At 43.3% G+C, this 20,580-nt stretch overlaps 1 protein-coding gene across 1 annotated transcript in view; it reads right to left on the bottom strand.

The window, feature by feature from the left end:
• Nucleotides 1-8,792: 8,792 nt before the first annotated feature.
• Nelf-E (negative elongation factor E) overlaps nucleotides 8,793-20,580 on the bottom strand; it is a 93,137-nt gene continuing 81,349 nt past the window's right edge. The window contains exons 6-7 of the mRNA XM_045738433.2: nucleotides 17,634-17,745; nucleotides 8,793-12,398 (exon numbers count right to left, since the gene is read on the bottom strand). Coding sequence (XP_045594389.1) covers nucleotides 12,325-12,398; nucleotides 17,634-17,745 — 186 coding nt within the window. The 3' untranslated portion in view covers nucleotides 8,793-12,324. The remainder of the gene's footprint in view (nucleotides 12,399-17,633; nucleotides 17,746-20,580) is intronic.

The raw sequence follows: 20,580 nt of genomic DNA, 5'->3' as shown, positions 1-20,580 counted from the left end.
AACATGCAACGCTAATGCTGCCTGTACCCTAACAGGAACATCCTCAGAGTAAAACTGGAGCACAAGCAGAGAACACAACTCGCAAGACTCCGGGTCAAAGGTGTCATTGACCCAACAGGCAGCATGACGGAGGCAAAACAGGTGACTGTCACCCTGAGACAAGGGCACACTGCAACCTTCAAACCCGCACAAGGCAGGCTGGAACTCGGGAGACGCATCCATGGGTCCATCAATCCCTGACGGGGTTTCCAGGGCTCGTAGGCTAACAACTACGGGAAGCCCGGGCAAGGTGTTGCTAACCGGTTAAGAAACCCAAACAAAAACAAGGGGTAGATGATAACACTGAAACCCCTGGGACGTGTACAAGCATGGGGGCCTAGCAGAGGGCCACCAAAACAATATCAGGGGAACTATAGACCCACGAGGCAGAACCTCCAACAGGCAAACAAAAACAAAAAAGAAAAACCCTGCAGAAGTACACCGTCCCCAGAGGCAATAGGAACTGGTCGCCGCTTAGGTGACAGAACGCGCAACACCTTTACACCCTAACCAGCACAACACCACTCCCTACCCAAGGCCAAACAAGGGCCCCAACCCTAGCCGACCCCGAGGGCAAGGCAAATGCCGAGCAGCAAGAACCCCTACGGGAGCGGATCCCAAATGTCCCAGGGAAGATAACCCTGACCCGCAGGGGCAGTACTCACAGGGCGCCTAAGCGCATATGCAGCCCCAGCACTGATGAGGTACTCCTAGCCACCGCACACCACACAAACACAGCAGAGAATGCCACACAAGGCAAACACCGCCTAGGAATTTGAAGCCAGAGAAGCGTCTATCCCAGTTGACACTAGCTTACGAACTGAAGGCAGCCGGTGCGGTGAGGTCCGGGGCGGACGACTGGCGCGGCAGTAAATTGTGATAATTGATTGATTGATTGTTTCCTTGGGATTGTAGGGAGTTTCTACCTCTGTTCATTTTTTTTTAGTTTCTTACCATGTGGGGTTTGTTTTGTTATACCTAGCTTTCTGGGTGCCTAACCCCGGTCGATGGCAGATAAGGAAAACCACCAACCACAATGGGGTTTTCCAGGGCCATTGCTCCCTGAAACCTCTCTGAAGGGGCCAGGTTCTGGCGCTGGTCCCTGGTAGGTCTGAACTCCATAGCTAATGTCCCGGTCTAATATAACATACATTAGCCCGATAAGCTCTAGGGAGCCTCCGGGGCTCCCCACAGAAAGGGCCAACTCAAACCCCAAGAAACCAACTGCCGCACAGAGCAAATACCAGATGACAGCTGCGGGGAATCCACCGATGCAAAAACTGGCACCATAGGCCTACCGGCCCCGATCAACCGAGGCCAGAGAACCAGTGTCGTGATCATTGAATCCAAGTTCATTCCTTAGACAACAATTACAACTCCTTTGCCTCAGGGACAGTTAGTTCCACCAGGTAATTTGCCACACCAGAACCCATGTGGTGTACCACTAGGTTTATACTAGAACTCAATGAAAGAACATATGGAAGTTGATTAAAGCAGTTGGGTTTTTCCAATTTAATTACATAATTATACCCCGATAATAATTTACACATTAACCTACTTTCTATGGTTAACCCTGAGACCGCGCATATTGGGGGCCTGTCTGGTAGCGAAAAATATTCATATTACGTATATATTACGTAACCCATGCATAGTGGCATGTACATTCACTTCTTTTCCTACCATCCTCCTTCTGTTAAGAAAAGTGTCCTCGTCTCTCTCTTCCTCCGCGCTCTACGCATCAGCGACCCTCAGTTTCTTGATTCTGAAATTGCCTTTATCTACAAATCATTCTCTCGCCTTGGTTATCCTTTGCATTTCATCAACTGTGCCTACTCTCAAGCTAAACGAAATTTCTTTCATCCTAAACCTGCTTCCAACACTAGTAGCACTGTACTATGCCTTCCCTTCATATCTGAACTCAAAACTTTTACCAATACCTTTCGTGCTCTTGACATTAAACTCTCCTTTCGACAAACTAACACACTTCGTAGTAATCTAGTTCACACTGCTCCTCCTGCTTCTAATGCTGCTGGTGTCTACTCTATTTCCTGTTCATCTTGTCCTCTCCAATACTTTGGCGAAACTGACCGTACACTGAATGACAGACTTAAAGAACACAAGAGAAGTGTTAAGTCTGCAGACACTAACAATGCTCTCTTCTGCCATGTGAGGGATTCTAATCATCCCATTGATTGGTCTTCCTCCAAAATAATCTTTCCTGCCTCTACACAGACGCCGTCTTGTAGAATCGGCTCTTATACACAATGTACCCAACATGAACTTGAGTCCTGGCTTTGTTGCTGTGGACGCTTCCCTTTCACAGTATATACTCAAATGCTCTAATCTTTCTAACAAACGTGACTTAACATAAGCTTACCCCTTCCATTTATCTTTCTTTTTCTCTTTCCTTTTCTTTCTCTCTTCTCCCTTTTTCTGTGCATTGTCTTCTCCTACGCTCCCTTGCTATCCTCTTCTTATTCTTATTACTATCTCCTTCGGTAGTTATAATAGGAGCTGCCTCGTATGGACCAATAGGCCTTCTGCGGTTCTCATTATTACTTCTATCCCCTACACCTTACTTTCCTCCTCAGCTCTCTCTTGCCTATTTATTGCCTGTCCCTACCTGTCCTCATCACAATCGACTTGAGAATGGGCCAGGACGGACCGAAACGTCGTCGTCCCTTCAACTTCTAGTGTGTTCAACTTCTAGTGTGTGGGTGCAGGCAGCTCGCAACGCGCGAGCTGCCTGCACCCACGGGAATTCATCAGCAGACTGGGTGAAGGGAGTCACAGGCAAGCAACAAAGCTCGCAGGACTCAGGGTCGAATGTGTCACCGACCCAACAGGCAGCATGACAGAGGCAAAAACAAGGAGAGTCACCCTGAGACAAAGGGACAGAGCAACCTTCAACTTGCACAAAGCGAGAGGGTCTTTACTATCGGACCCGAGAGCCCCCGGGGGGTTTCCCAGGGCCCCTAGACTGGGTCTGCTAAGGGTTATCCCAGGCAGGGTACTGTTAACCGGCACCCCAAACTACCAAGCAAACTGCTAAAGCTGAACCCACGGGACGTGTCCACCCGCGAGGCCGAAGCAGGGGGTGCCACCACACAAACGAGCCTAATATAAGGGGGGGGGAACACAAGGCAGACTCCCCTACCAGGCAAAAACAAATATAAAAGAAAAACCACACAAGTGGACAACGTACCCAGAGGGAACACAGCCGGCCGCTGTCATAGGTGAAAACTAGCTACGCAGTACCCTGCGCCCCACCAGTGCTATAACTACCACTTACTCCAAGGCAAACAAGGGAGGAAAACTCCCAAACACGCGGGGCGGCCAAACGCCAAGCAGCGAAAAGCCAACAGAGGTAGACCCAAGGTGACTTGTGGAAGGCAACCCCAAGCCCCAAGGGCGGTACTTAAAGGGCACTCAGGGAAGGTGACCCTAAGCACATGCAGCCCGAGTACCTGAGAATACTACTTCCAGCTCACACGACCACCGTAAAAGCAGCACTGCAAACAAGTCACAGCACTGAGACAAGACCGGAGCTGGAGTCACACGACCATGCACTATCCCATCAGCCGAGGAACTGGGGCGGGGATCGCCGGCGTGGGGGTCTGATGTCTGTGGGGGTGGGGGTCTTGTACCTGCCATAAAGTTTGAACAAAATAACATACATAATATTTTTTTTTTTTTTAAGATTAAGCCACCCAAGAGGTGGCACGGGCATGAATAGCCCGTAAGACACATAATATTACAAATATACGGTATATATATAATATTATAAATATTAAACATATAAATATATATACATATAATTTTATAGAGTTAAAAGGACTGACATCAACAAGTTATCCATACAGTGAATCTCAAATACAACACAATACATCAGACAATGGAGAGGTGTGGCGAGTGTTCGGGAGTACTGGGAAGACGTAATGCAGGCATAACGTGCTGCATTTGTAACATAAGATTTCACCTGGGCTGTACAGAATTAGCTCCAAGATGCATAAAAAGGCAAGGAATTTACTGGGTTTGCAAAGATGACAGATTAATGTTTGAGAACATAACTAAACTGATGAAAAACATTCCCGAGTCACAGAGATTATCATTCACAGACAGGCTACCAGTGATATATGCGGACAGGGAAAAGTCAACATTGGATAACGACCAAAACTCAGGAACAGATAGTTTAGAGAACCGCAGCAGTAGTGTGGAGGAGGAGACTATTGTGGTACAAAATAACAGCAATATTGCAGAGCCAGATAATATAAACGATGAGAGCAACAGAGACAGAGTGCATAGATGAAGGAATTGGGACGAAAAACGGAGATGGCTCCAATAAAGAGGTAGACAAGACAGTCACAGATATAAATACCTTGAAAAACGCAAAACTGGAACACATTTGCAAATTCTACGCTAAAGGAATATGCAAATATGGAAAATTAGGAGCAAAATGCCATTTTCTGCATCCTCGAAAATGCAAGAACATGTTGGAGAGGGGTACATGCCGTTTTGGAACAGGGTGTAGATACTTCCACCCTAAATTATGTCAATTTTCAATTAGGAACAAAAAATGCTACAATCTTCAGTGTCCAGAATTCCATGTGAGAGGTACAGAGTGTTATAGACGGGAAGATCAATATGACACTACTGGAAATTTTTTAGAGGAAGGCAGAAACAGAGTAGTAAATATAAGAGAGAGGAACAGTCAGATGGAACCACTACAGGATTACAGAGGGGAACGGAGATACCCACAAGACTGGAATTCAAATTATCAACAAGCACACAGGTACTACACCAGACAACACCCGTCCTACTACCAAAACTGGACGAATCACTGCCAAAACGACACACCCTGGATGCAAACACAGTGGCCTCCTTACCAGAGCCTCAGATATTAACACCAAGTAAGGCTTCCAGCACTTCCACTAACACGATAACATCATTTATATTTGCCAACATCCAGGGTATAAAAACACGCAAATCCAACAAAGTTCACTTTATAGATGGTCTCCTTCATGAGGCAAATGCAGTGTTTGCAGCCCTAACAGACACCCACACAAAGGACTACCATGATGGTGAAATATGGATCTCGGAGTACAATCTTTTCAGATATGATAGGAAACACCGGCTTCAGGGTGGGGTCAGCCTCTACATCAGACACACTCATCTGTACTGAGCTGCTAAACACCTCAAATGATATGGTGGAAGTGCTGATAATCAAAATAGAGATTTTAAATGTAGTTATTGTCCTTGTATATAAGTCACCAGAGGCAAACCCTCAGCAGTTTAAAGACCAACTAATGAAAATAGAACACTGCTTGGAAAACCTCGCAAATCCAGCTCCGAACATCATCCTGCTTGGGGACTTCAACCTATGGCACCTGAAATGGAAGCACCTGGCTAATACAGTAATATCAGAAAGAATACCAGGAAGTAGCCTAAATGAACAGGCACATGCAAATGACCTGCTACGGATGTGCGACAGGTTTGCCTTAAACAGCAAATAGTAGAACCAACTAGGAAGGAGAACACGCTGGACCTCATTTTCACTAATAATGATGAATTGATCAGGAACATAATGATTACAAATACCTGTTACTCAGATCACAACTTAATTGAAGTTATGACAACCATGGGGAGTAGACCTTCAAAACCAATCCAGATTCCCGGTGGAGGAGATTTCAGCAAATTCAACTTCAATAATAAACAGATAAACCGGGAGCAAATAAACCAGGACTTCACAGAAATAAACTGGGAAAAACAGCTAGAAAATGCAAACCTGAACCAGTGCCTGGAAAAAATAAGCTCAGTAGCACTAGAAATATGTTCAAACCGCATACCTCTAAGAAAAAAGAGGAAGAGATGCAGATTGGAACGGGAACGTCGTTCCCTATATAGGCGAAGAAAACGAATCGCAGAACAACTTGAGAGTCGCACCCTATCTCAAGAACGGCGAAGAAGGTTAGGTAAAGAAATAGAAACAATTGAACGGAAGCTACAAGAATCATACAAAACCCAGGAGAGGCAAAGAGAGCAAAAGGCCATCAGTGAAATAGAAAGAAATCCGAAATATTTTTTCTCCTATGCAAAATCAAGATCAAAAACCACATCTAGTATCGGGCCCCTGCGAAAGGGAGATGGAACTTTCACCGATGACAACAAAGAAATGAGCGAGCTACTGAGGACGCAGTACGACTCTGTTTTCAGCGAGCCATTAAACACACTAAAGATTGATAACCCAAATGAATTTTTCATGGATACGATACCAACATCAAATCATATATCAGACGTCACCCTATCCCCACTGGATTTTGAAGAAGCCATAAACAGTATGCCTATGCACTCTGCACCGGGCCCGGATTCTTGGAACTCCATATTCATAAAGAACTGTAAAAAACCACTATCGCAGGCCCTCCACATTCTGTGGAGACAAAGCCTAGATACTGGCGTTATTCCTGATATACTAAAAACAGCAGAGATAGCACCACTTCATAAAGGAGGAAATAAGGCAGAGGCAAAAAATTACAGACCGATAGCACTAACATCGCACATCATAAAAATTTTTGAGAGAGTGCTAAGAAGTAAGATCACAAAATACATGGAATCACAGCAACTCCATAACCCCAGACAACATGGTTTCAGAACAGGGCGCTCTTGCCTGTCGCAGTTGCTGGACCACTATGATATGGCATTAGATGCTATGGAAGACAAACAAAACGCTGATGTAATTTACACAGATTTCGCAAAAGCTTTTGATACATGTGACCATGGTGTTATTGCACATAAAATGCGTTCAAAAGGAATTACCGGAAAAATAGGCAGATGGATCTACAATTTCCTGACCAACAGAACCCAATGTGTAATAGTCAACAAAATAAAATCCAGCCCATCAACCGTGAAGAGCTCAGTCCCCCAGGGTACTGTGCTTGCTCCAGTACTTTTTCTCATCCTCATATCGGACATAGACAAGAACACAACCTATAGCACTGTATCATCCTTTGCAGATGACACTAGGATCTTCATGAGAGTAGGCAACATAGAGGACACGGCGAACCTCCAGTCAGATGTAGATCAGGTCTTTCTATGGGCTACAGAAAATAATATGGTGTTTAACGAAGATAAGTTCCAGCTCATGCGCTATGGAAAAAATGAAAATATAAAAACGGAAACCACGTACAAAACTCAGGCAAATCATAACATAGAACGAAAAGGCAATGTAAAGGATCTGGGTGTACTCATGTCGGAAGACCTTACCTTTAAAGAACACAATAAAGTAGCCGTCACAACTGCAAGAAAAATGACAGGTTGGATAACAAGAACTTTTCACACTAGAGATGCTATACCGATGATGATACTTTTCAAAACGCTTGTGCTCTCTAGAGTGGAGTACTGCTGCACAGTGACAGCACCTTTCAAAGCTGGAGAAATTACTGACCTGGAGAGCGTGCAGAGATCCTTTACTGCTAGAATCCACTCAGTAAAACATCTAAACTATTGGGACCGACTAAAGAGCCTAAAACTGTACTCCCTTGAGCGCAGGCGGGAGAGGTATATAATAATTTACACGTGGAAAATATTAGAGGGGCTGGTCCCAAACCTGCACACAGAAATAACATCACATGAGACCAGAAGACATGGCAGGATGTGCAGAATGCCCCCGTTGAAAAACAGAGGTGCAACTGGTACTCTGAGAGAGAACTCTATCAACATCAGAGGTCCGAGACTGTTCAACACGCTTCCACTACACATAAGGGGCATAACTGGCCGACCCCTCACAGTGTTCAAGAGAGAACTGGATAAGCACCTCCAAAGGATACCTGATCAACCAGGCTGTGACTCATACGTCAGGCTGCGAGCAGCCGCGTCCAACAGCCTGGTTGATCAGTCCGGCAACCAGGAGGCCTGGTCGCCGACCGGGCCGCGGGGACGCTAAGCCCCGGAAGCACCTCAAGGTAACCTCTAGGTAAGGGGCTCTCCCTTCCCCCTCCCGGGGAGGGGGGAGCTGCGCAGACATGCGGCGCGGCTCGTGTGACGTCATGCTTGTTAGTTCGTTTTCCTGGGGGAGTTCTGTCCACTCGTTTGTCGATTTTTGTTGTTAACCAGAATAGGGGTTTGTTTTGTGGCGCTTACCTTTCTGGGTGCCTGTCCCGGTCGATGGCAGATATAGAATGCTCCAAATCACATGTGCAATTCTATGAGCCATTGCACCCCGTGCCTCTCTGAGGGGGGCCAGGTTCTGGCTCGTGGTCCCCGGTAGGCCTAGAACTCCACCCACATCGACTGATGCAAAATAGTTAGGGTATCCATATCCGCCATGGATAGCTCCGGGGAGCCGTAGGGGTTCCCCCCAGAAAAAATCCCAAATTTAATTTAATTTTTTTTTTTCATTTTCAAATTACAGTACGTCCATATTCGGCCATATGGGCAAACGGCCAAAAGCGACGTTCTTTCTAAGAGGACAGGTCGCATCTCCACCTTCATCAAACATTTGTTCAGTGAAATGGGTTTAATAAATTCGGCTAGAAAAGTGTGCATTGCAGCCAGAGATTTGCCAAATCAAGGTTGCACTGTATATACTATACTGTAATTGTATATATATATACATACACATGCATCTGTTTTTATTAGTTTTAGCCAGAATTGCACAACTTTGCCGATTTGGCAAAGACAACTTTGTCAGAGTGCCTCTTAGAGCACTTTACAATTTGTTATACAGTACATGTATTTGGGATGAAAAAAACAACAACTTGCACACGAGATTAAAATTTTACTGATTGCCTATTATACAATGTCACGTTGTAGACCTAATTTTAGTTGTGTCCAAAATCCCAATTATTTCTGTACCACATGGTACATTTTGTGATAAATGGCTGGTGCACATTATCATGTTTAGACAATGAGATTTTTCACATTTCTTCTCTGAAGAATTGCCCTGGCTGACTGACTTTGTGGAAGAAGTGTACTGCTGCACTATTCTGCCTACCAAAACACCAACTATGCCTTCAAATAACATATATTAATAATGCATCCCTTTGAGTTAGTACAGTCAAATGTATCTTCAAATCTATTAATCACCTTCTTGAATATGTAATTACAGCTTAGATAAAATGCTTCTTAAATTTAAGGGAGCCCCAAGAAGGGGTTTAAATTTAAGTCCAATAAATGAAAACTAGTTCGATTTCAATCAAACTTTTATGAAAAGTTGTATACAGTATTAAAAAGAGTTTCATATGGTCCAAGTCTCAGCATCATAGCATAAATAGGAAAGAAGATTTATTTTTTTCCGTTTTTTTCAACGAATTTTACACATTTTCAAATTGAAATTACAACCACAAGTTTCAAATGAAATCATTTCTATGACACTCTTGTATCACATTAGCATATAATAAAAGGATCTGTTTCAGCGGATTTTCCAAAATAGGTTTAGTTTTACTAATACAAATAGTCAAATTTCCATAAAAAATTATGCAAATATATCATGGTTTATTATTATTATAAAATCAATAAATGAACTTAGGAGAAAAAAAAGTTGAAACAGATTTGTAGAAAAACTCTACGTATACATGTAAATTAAATAAAAAATGAATGTTATTGGACCGTTTATGTTACTTGAAAATAAACAAGTAAAAATAAAATAAAAGGTTCTGCCATCTGTGGCTGAGGTTGACATCAACCAATTTTTTCCAAAATTGGCACCCTTACCGATAGGCTTACATGCAGTCAGGTGTACAAGTTTCATGCAAATCGTCCAATAAAAAAAAAAAAAAAAAAATGAACTAAATTTTTTTGGATAAAACTAATTATTAAATATTTTTATTATATGCTATTGTGATGGCTGAGAGTCAAACATGATTTCAGTTGACACATGTGTTTGATGTTAATTTTTGACAATTTTGGAAAAATTTTGACAATTCAATATTTTCTTTCTCCCTTCCTATTTATGCTACGATGCTGAGACTTGGACCAGATGAAACCCTTTTCATATACAACTCGTCAAAAAAGTTTGATTGAAATCAAACTTGTTTTCATTTATTGCATATTTTTGGACTGATGCCCCCCTTAACCCTTAAATTGTGCAACACGCCTGCAGGCCCACGTCTAGTTTGTGCAACGCCTCCGGGTATTTTTATTTTTCACGTTCCACTCAAAACTGGCGCGCGGTGACGCGGGTATGGTATGGGTGGGTGGGGGCCCCAGTGATCGTCCGCCATCTTAAATAAAAATCCCAGCATGCCCTGCGGCCGTGGGGAGCCTCAGTTTCACAGCAGCAACCATGTCTGACGCATCCTCTACGGGCTCCCGCTCCACGGTGACCCGAGGTCATGGAAAACGACTTTCCGAGGAGGAAATACGCGATATTTTGTATGATGACCTAGACTATGATCCAGAGAAAGACCTTACTCAGAGATCTGATACGAGTGAGGGAGAGATGGAAATGGAAGATTTGGCGAGCGTGTACAGTACACGCGCCTCGCCGCCCTGGGTCAACACCGTTATCATCACCACCATCATGTATGTCCCCTGACACTAGTAGTTTATTCAGTGACAGTACATGTGACAAATCTTTCTCAGGCTTCAGTGACATTGGCTCCGATACGAGTACTGTGGACGACCCGAGTACGGGCAGCGGTGGTGTTACCAGGCGGGGTAGTCGCTTATACTGTTCAAGGGGCGACTGGCATTCAAGCAGTACATCCCATCAAAGCGGCACCGATTTGGACTGAAGTTTTTTGTGCTGTGCGACTGTGAGACTAGTATCGTCTTGGACATGATATTATATTCTGGTACAGACGTCGACATACCAGCTTAAGATGAACACAGGTTCTCTGGCAGTGTCGTAAAAACCCTGATGGAACCGTTCCTGAACAAGGGGCATATACTGTTCACCGACAACTATTACACCAGCCCCTTGTTGACCAGATACCTCCTTGCCCATAACACCGGAGTATGTGGCACTGTGAAGGCCCACAGGAAGGAAATGCCAGTGTTCGGTATAGGTATAGCCATGGGTGAGTGCCAGCTGTGCAAGTGTGACAATATGCTGTCAGTGCGGTGGAAGGACAGATGCGAGGTGAATATGCTGACTACGATTCACACTGGTACCATGTTGGACAGTGGGAAAGTCCACTTTCAGACACGCAACACCGTGTATAAGCCAGACTGTGTCATAGGCTATAACGTGAACATGCGCCTCGTCGATAAATGTGACATGATGCTTGGTGGAGTGGAGTGCGTGCACAAGTCTGTGAAGTGGACCAAAAAGTTCTTCTTCCACCTCATGGATGTTGCAGTGCTCAACTGCTTCAATATGTACCTAGTAAAATCAGGCAGGAGACCGTCTATACGTATATTCAGTGCTGGTGTTGTGTCACAGCTGCTAGTAAAGTATGGCAAGGAGGGCTCTGTTGTACCGTGCAGGGTGCAAGCAACAATGCCATATGCAGCTCCAGACAGATTGAGGGGTAATGAGAACCTCGGAGTACGGAGAACCTCGAAGAATGCTCGAGTATATGCCAGGCACAGCATCACGGGAGAAAGGTAAACGTGCGTGTATAGTAAGCAGGAACACTACCCTCAGAGAACAAAAACGAAGATGCATTAGCACCTGGTGCGAGGAGTGCAAGGTGCCACTCTGCGCCGTTGGCTGTTTCGCAGCATATTACACACTCGCGGAGTACTGAGTGTGTTTATGGTGTGTGATACTGTACAGTGTGTGTATATAAAGTGTAAATATAAATTTATTAGGCATGATACATTGGAAATTGTGCAGGATAAGTGAACTTGTTTGTGATGCACATAACAGTGTCTATGGACAGTACGGATGTTCTACTGTCATAATATAGTGTACGTGTTCATTATACATTGGATTGGCACATAAAAACAATTAAATTGCATTGGGAACTGTGCGCAAAAAATGAACGAAAATATATTCGCGGCAACTCGCACGCCCTGCCCCGAGAGCCCTACTGGCCCCGGGAGCGTACGTCATGGGCGCACGGGGAATGATGATGTCACACCCCAACTTCCGGACCCCATAGCAGCCAAAGTACAATTTTGATTTTTTTTTTTTTACATACCCATAATGAGGGAAGGGTTTTTGACACTTTAAAAAGAAAAAAGAATTTTTTCCAGAGAATTTATTTCCTGCGCACTGCGGGGGTGTCATATTTGGAGGCAACGCAGTTAAGGGGTTAAGACTGCATAAACTATAAAATAAAAAAAAAAATAAAAGCAAATAAAAACTTTAATAATGTGTTCAATTGTACTGGTGGCAGGTACTTAGAAATAGTCATCATCATATGCTACCAAATCTCTCTTGTCCTTGTGGGATCCTTTCTGCGAGTGACTTGCAGCTGGGGGAAAAAAAAAATTATATAAGCTATAGTACTGTTTAACACAATCACTTTACCTGAAAGCTTAAGAAATATGTATCAACTTAATACACTAAAACCTTGAAAACAGTGTCTAAATATTGGTATTTATATGTAACAAAACAAAGCACTCATCCAAAGTTTAACCAATAATAATTTACTCTGATTAAATGGAGAAAATAGACACCACACAACTTGCAACTTATGTGGAAAGAAATTACAGAACTAATAAAGAACAAGACCTAGGGGTGGTTTTGGATAGTAAGCTGTCGCCAGAGCTTAAGAATTTACAGAATCTCTTGAGTTCACAAAAAGAACATTGTGAGAGGAGCGTATGCATCGCTTTCCAACTTCAGACTTGCTTTTAATTATATGGATAGTGAAATAATAAAGAAACTTCATGAATTTTTGCGAGACCAAAATTGTAATATGCAGCAGTTGTATGGTGCCCAAATTTCAAGAAGCACATAAATAAACTGTAAAAGGTGAAATGGCATGCTACAAAATGGCTTCCAGTACTGAAAAACAATAGTTATGAGGAGAGACTAGAGGCGATAAATATGCCAAAACTAGAAGAAAAAGAAGAAAAATAGGTGAAATGATGTCCACTTACAAAATACTAATAGGAATTGACCAAATTGACAGAAAAATTCCTGTCCATTGACCAGCAAGATCACGAACAATGACAGATTCAAGCTAAGGAAAAAAACGTACCGAAAAAATGAGAACGTTTTCATTTGCAAACAGAGTAGTAGACGGTTGGAACAAGCTAAGCAAGAAGGTGGTGGAGGCCAAAACTGTCAGTACAGTAGTTTCAAAATGTTATACGACAATGAGTACTGGGAAAACGGGACACTACAAGCTGTAACTACACTTAGATATTATTACACTCCCAAAGAAATCCAGATTGCTCCATCCCTGAGCCTGACAGAGGAGTCAAAGACCTGTGCACTACTTGGGAGGGGAAAGAAGGGTAAAGTCACCAGACACAGGAGGCCAGCCTCTCGGAGACAGACACCGAACCCACGAGGGAAGGTAATTCTGGTTGGGAAGAGGCAACACCAGCGAGCACCAGTGAGTTGCTATCTCAAGATAGCACCAAGGAAAAAGAACCATAAGCCTGTGCAGCTTGCGGTGAACTGTTACTGAAGGTCCACACAACTAGAAAGGATTATCAACACACCTGTAAAGATAACACAAGAATTGGAACATAAGCAAGATAGTCAAACAGGTAGGCCACCACTTATCTAGAAAAACTGTGACCCAAAGGACAAAAGTGACCTGAAGAGCATGTGTGGACTGGTCCACACCAGGCAAATGACCAGAGAGTTACACTGTTTGGTCCAGGAGTTCCCAGTGCTGCCACCTGGTGATGGGGAAGATATTCCTTGCAGAACTATTGTGTGCATTGCTTTCAGAGCAAGGCAGACAATTGCTTAGATATATTTTCTCTTGTCTGTTTTGTTTTACTCTACCTTTCTGGAGGCTTATTTCAAAGTTAGGGTGATGCTCTGCTCTCTCTGCCTTAGAGGAAGGGGGAACAGGGGTTTTGCCTGTAAGTGCTTGGTGTAACATGTGACGTAGGTGGCCAGCAACAAGAATAAGGAGCCGCCATTGGAGTCGTCCCAAAAAAAACTCGCCCATACCCCTGAAAGTTGCATGCGAAATTGTTTGCTTCAGGGGTAGACAAGGGATCCCTCATTCCCCAAACAGCTGAGAAAAAGAGGTGAATAAACCTCTCCTAAATACAAAGGGAGCTGACCATCCCGGCCATGAAGGAATGTTGTAAAGTGCTAGACAATAAGGAATGAGGCTAATGCCAGTACATACTACCCAAGACATGGGCAACACACTAACTCATACAAAAGACATGGCCAAGTGTGAATAGGACCGATTTGTAATAATGAATTCTGATTACCTATGATGAGATGAGAAAACAAAACCAATGCCAAGGAAGGCAATGCTGAAACATTAGGAATCAAAAAGCAAGCACTGCCTGAAGGAATGATGACCACCATTTATCTAAAAAGTGATAAGAGGAATGGGAGTGAGGATGCAGTCCGGCTAGATCACCGGGTGGTCTTGGCTGCCAGCTGGTGGTGCGTATTGGTACTCTACTGCCATCATCAATGTTTGTTATTAATAAATTGTACACAGCTTCTATATACATATAATAATTATAAATAACATACATGCTTATATAATATATATTTATAACATATATATTTATAACATATACTGTATATAACATGTACAGTGGGACCTCGATTTACGATGGTAATCCGTTCCCAGAGACGTATCGTAAGTCGAAATATCATAAGTCGAAGTGATTTTTCCCATAAGAAATAAGGGGAATTGGATTAATTTATTTATTTATTTATTTATTTATGCATATACAACAATGTACATAAGGAATGTGAGGATACAAATATGGTAATTACAGTCTTGTAAAGCCACTAGCACACGCAGCGTTTCGGGCAGGTCCTTAATCTAAGAAAATTTTAAGGAGGTAAATACTTGCAAAATTTATAGACAAAAAAATAATAACAGATTACATGAAATAAAAAAAAAAAAAAAAAAAAAAAAAAAAAAAAAAAAGAGAAAATTGTAGGTACAGTATATTAAAGCACATAGGTAGCTAAGATTGATTGCAATGACAGCTTAAAATGGTTGTTGACAACAAATTGGTAGGCACAATACAGCAGAAACAATATAAGATTGATTGCAATGACAGCTTGAATGGTAGTTGACAAAAATTGGTAGTCACAATACCGTATATGGCTAGCACATAAAAGAAGACAGCAATGAACACAATGATAAGGTTGTTTGATATTACATAAAAATTAGGAGATTGGGTAACACTAGGTACAGAGCAAATTTAAAGCTCAGTGTAGGAAACTAAGAAGATGAAGTTAGGTACTTTTTTGTTTTGCTTTTAAATAAGGCAAAAGTTTAAATTGTTCCATACCCCAAGAAATAATAACTTTAAAATACATTTCATCCTGAATACAATTTTTTTCTCTAACTACAATACAGTACATATGTTTATCTTACCTTTATGGAGGACTCTTGATGCGTATGGAAGATGGTGAGGAGGGGGGGGGGAGGAGGAGAGGTGTTACTGTTTGGAAGGGGAGTCCCCTTCCATTATAACATCAGGCAGTGATGACTTCTCTGGGGTACACACTCTCCTACGTTTTGCCTGCATACCACTAGGACCTGGTTGTGATTCACTGCTTGCTTGTCTCACTAAAAACCTTTCCAAAGATTTTTGTTTTTCCGTACGATTTAATTTTTGTCTGTAGTGAGGCATCACAGTGTCATTAAAAAGGTTAAGGCAACGGCCTACTGCACCGTGATTTAGGCGAATCGTTTCAGCAAAAGTTTGCAATTCTTCCCATGCTGCACACATTTTCTTAATTAATGAGGAAGGGACATTCTGTACTGTTTCCTCCTCCCGTGAAGAAATTTCCTCAGCTGTCTCTTGTTGCTGCTCCTTGTGAAGTTCTTCGGTGGTCAGTTCTTCGCTGTGTTCCTCCACCAGCTCGCAACACACAACACTCACAACACTATGAATGCCACTTCTTATTTCTAAATTTCTCAAACGATCCCCTGCTCGCCTTAAACTCTTTCGCATTTGCAACACTCGTTCCAGGGGTTTTCTTTAAAAGGTCTTCATGCAATTTCCTTGCCTTTCCACAAATGATGGCCTCTGAGACTATCACCAGCTAACTCCTTGCCTCGTATCCAAATTAATAATAACTGTTCAACATCCTCAAGTGTTTGTGTTCTATGTTTCCTGATTATTGATACGCCTTTTGCCACTTTAGCACTTATAATGTCCTTTTTCTTAGCAAGTATGGTGAATATCGTTGACTGAGATTTGTTGTACTGCCTAGCTAAGCTAGTTCAACAACCCGCACGCCATTCATTTCACGTCAGGCTGCGAGCAGCCGCGTCCAACAGCCTGGTTGATCAGTCCGGCAACCAGCAGGCCTGGTCGACGACCGGGCCGCGGGGACGCTAAGCCCCGGAGGCACCTCAAGGTAAACTCAAGGTAGGTCAAGGTAGCCATCTTCATTTTTACGAATGATCTCTTGTTTTTGGTCTATGGTCATCCTTACATGGGTTTTCATATGTTGAAACCACTGAATTTATTATATATCACGCCATGGGTCCCAAGAATCAGTTTTATGTTCAAAAAGCAAAAATCACCACAAAACGGAATTTCTTACAGGCATGATCATCACTAAGCGGGCAACTCTAGTAAACTGAGGCAGGTTGGCCCGCACAACCGGGAACCATGCGCTCGGTCGACCAAAACGTGTACCAACAAATATTGTTAGTCGAGGACACTATCGTAAGTCGAGTTGCATTTTTCTATCAAATTTACATCGTAACTCGAAATTATCGTAAGTCGGGACAATCGTAAGTCGAGGTGCCACTGCATATTATATAACATGTATAAGTTATATAAAGTTAATTATTTTTACAATTTACTAACATTTTTATTTATTTCACTTGATAAACATCACTTCAAACTGACTGGAAGTGTTTTATTATACACTATATAATTAATAATTAAAATGATTAGTGTTTGGCTACTAATATTACCCTTTTGTTCTACAAATGAATAATGTATTTGAAATTTGTTTCTAGCTATAATAAATGTGTAAACATTTTATGATTTATAGTTTTGGACTTGCATAAATGTCGACACTTGAATGTTCATGAATATAGGATAAAACCCACACTTGTGTATTTTATGCACGATTCTACAGCAAGTCTTTTACACACTCCTGAGTGCTATATTAAGGTCTGAGTGTGTGGTTAGAACAAGACATTTCAACGACTAATGTTGCATTAAACCACTATTGTCGAGATCCAAGTCTCATTCTAACCACATACTCAGACCAAGATAAAGCACTCAAAAGAGTAAGAAAGACTTAGTGTAACTCTTTACATAATATACACAAATACATAAGTGCAGATTTTTATCCTATGTTTTATCTTAATTAAAACATTTATCATATGTTTTTATCAATAGGATAAAAACCTACACTTATGTATTTGTCCGTGAGAAGACATTACTATTTCTTATTCATGAATATAGATTTTCAATGCAAATTAAATGTCTAAAAAGAAGAAGTACCATCATTAAGTCATTATTAATGCTACAGCATTTCAATGGTAAATGACAATGCACTGAGTACTCACCAATTGTTGACCACGTTGCTGAAGACGAAGCATCATTAATGGGATCTATAACGGGTTGTCGACGTGCAAGGGAAACTTTAAGTTGAATTCCAGCCACCATGCTGCCATTCATCTGTTTATGAGATAGGAAACAATATAAGTTTCCAGATAATTTTGTCTTTTAAGAGCTTATTATACTTATGTTTTTATCATAATGTAGATCATCCTGCTTTGTTAACATACAGTTACCTTAATACTTTACCTTACTGTTGAATTATTATATATTGCATTTTAACAGCCACATTACTAAGACGGACTAAGACACCAGACCCAGGAACGGTCCCAAGCACGTATGTCAAGACCAACAGAACGTATGTCAAGCCTCCAACAAGAAAACAAGGTAGTCCACAAGCCAAGACGACTCCGGAACCTCATAACGAACCCAGTAAGGAACTGAAGATGAAGACCGAGCCATTAGAGGCGAAATCTGTGTTATGCAAGAGGTAAGCTGCAATGGACTCCCCCACCTCGTTGGGAGGGATGTGGGAAGCCAAAAAAACCCTGGAAGGACGTGACCGACGGACCCGAAGGGACACAGAAATGAAACCGGGGAGGGACGAACACCAAATCCAACTCGTACGCAAAGAGGGGGGGAAAGGAAAACCCCACCCTCCTGCAACAGTAAGCCCTGCTGAGAGGGTACAAAAACCCAAGTGGGATCCAACAGGGCCCAAGGCTCCCAAGTCAACCCCTCCCCAGCCCCAGGAACCTCCACAGCAGGACCTAGGGGCCGAGCCACCCCCCTAAAGCCCTGGCCTCAAAAGGAAAAGCCGGAGCAGCTGGAAAAGCAGGAAGGAAGGGGGGCCCACTGATCAGACCCAGATGCTTCAGCAGGAGGCACAGGCTCGAATACCTCTGTCACCACTCCGAAAGGGGCATCCCCCAAGACTGCCCGAGTTTCGAAACCAACTAAACCCTGCCCCGACACCGAAATACTCAGACGTTTCGGAGCTGAAGGCAGGAGGGGGTGGGGGGGAAACAAGAACGAAACACAGCAGGGGAAGGACGAGAAAGCACAGACTGAAACAAAGTCGAAGCGACTAACACCCCCAAGTCCGGTTCCCAATAACTAAAACGAGGCAGCCTCGGGGCTTCCGGGTCAGCAACCAATCTAGCACGCTGCAGCAACCTAAAACAAGCGTGCAATGCCTGAGCTGCCTGCACCCGAATAGTCATCAGTGGACTGGGTGTAACGAGTCACAGACAAGCAACAAAACTCGCAGGACTCTATGTCGAAGATGTCACCGACCCAGCAGGCAGCATGACGGAGGCATAAATGGTGAAGGTCACCCGGAGACAAAGGGGCCGAGCAACCCTCAAACTCGCGCAAGGTGAAAGTGGACCCAGGGGTCGCTTCCATTGGACCCAATGCCCCAGTGCCACCGCGGGGTTTCCCAGGGTCCTGAGGCAGAACACACGCTCAGGGAAGCCCAAGCAGGGTACTTTAACTGGCGCCCAAAATTACCAACAAACTGCTAAAGCTGCTTCCCCGAGATGTGTACGATCACGGGGGCCTAGCGGGATACCAGCAAGATACAAGTGGGTGAGACGAAAACCAAGGGCAGACCTCCAGAGGTCAGGTCGAGGTCGAGGGAGGGAGTAGACGTACTGTGCGCGCTCCGTTAAAATTGTGACATTAACAGGGATTCTTAGGACTACTGCCGTGGATTACTGATTACAGACATAACAAAGTGCATAGTGACCCGCTGGAAAATTGAAAATAGTCATTAACAATAGAACTTTGTGTTAAATAGAGAATAAACGGGAGACCGCGTGTGAGCCAGTGAACGAGGCTTTGTGTACATGCGTGTATTAGGAAAAAAAAAAAAAAAATTGAACGGTGATTCGTGGAACAGTGATGTGGAACGGGTATCACAACAACATATAAGTCGGAAGTGAATATTATAAATATAGAATACTAGAAATATAGAATAGTGGCAAGAGGCGGCATCAGTGGTTATAAATCGGGCAACTGGAAACTGGTGACATCAACCTGGGCCACAAGAGGTCACCTGTACCGACCCCAGAACTCCCAGAACCCCATCAACCAGGTATCCACCAGGCAAGAAAACAAAAACCAAAGAAAACCCCACAAGTGGACAATGTACCCAGGCGGAACAGAGCTGGTCGCTATGAGAGGTTACAACTAGCTGCACAGCATCCTGTACCCCAACCACTGATGAATACTATCCCCTACCCAGAGGCAAAGAGGAGTGAAGGAAACACCTCAGCTCAGCCGACTCCAAGGGCGGTCAATCACCGAGCAGCAAAAGACCTTACAGAGGTTGCCACCAAGGTGACTTGTGAAAGATGGCCCCAAGGGTGCCCAGTACTTACTGGGCACCTAGGGAACCTGGTTGATACCTGGTTGATGGGGTTCTGGGAGTTCTTCTACTCCCCAAGTCCGGCCCGAGGCCAGGCTTGACTTGTGAGAGTTTGGTCCACCAGGCTGTTGCTTGGAGCGGCCCGCAGGCCCACATACCCACCACAGCCCGGTTGGTCCGGCACTCCTTGGAGGAATAAATCTAGTTTCCTCTTGAAAATGTCCACGGTTGTTCCGGCAATATTTCTTATGCTTGCTGGGAGGACGTTGAACAACCGCGGACCTCTGATGTTTATACAGTGTTCTCTGATTGTGCCTATGGCACCTCTGCTCTTCACTGGTTCTATTCTACATTTTCTTCCATATCGTTCACTCCAGTACGTTGTTATTTTACTGTTTAGATTTGGTACTTGGCCCTCCAGTATCTTCCAGGTGTATATTATTTTATATCTCTCTCGTCTTCTTTCTAGTGAGTACATTTGGAGGGCTTTGAGACGATCCCAATAATTTAGGTGCTTTATTGCATGTATGCGTGCCGTATATGTTCTCTGTATTCCCTCTATTTCAGCAATCTCTCCTGCTCTG

Source organism: Procambarus clarkii, chromosome 43, assembly GCF_040958095.1.
Source record: "Procambarus clarkii isolate CNS0578487 chromosome 43, FALCON_Pclarkii_2.0, whole genome shotgun sequence".
In the NCBI taxonomy this organism is placed as follows: Eukaryota; Metazoa; Arthropoda; class Malacostraca; order Decapoda; family Cambaridae; genus Procambarus; species Procambarus clarkii.
This window is presented reverse-complemented; position numbering and strand designations above follow the sequence as displayed.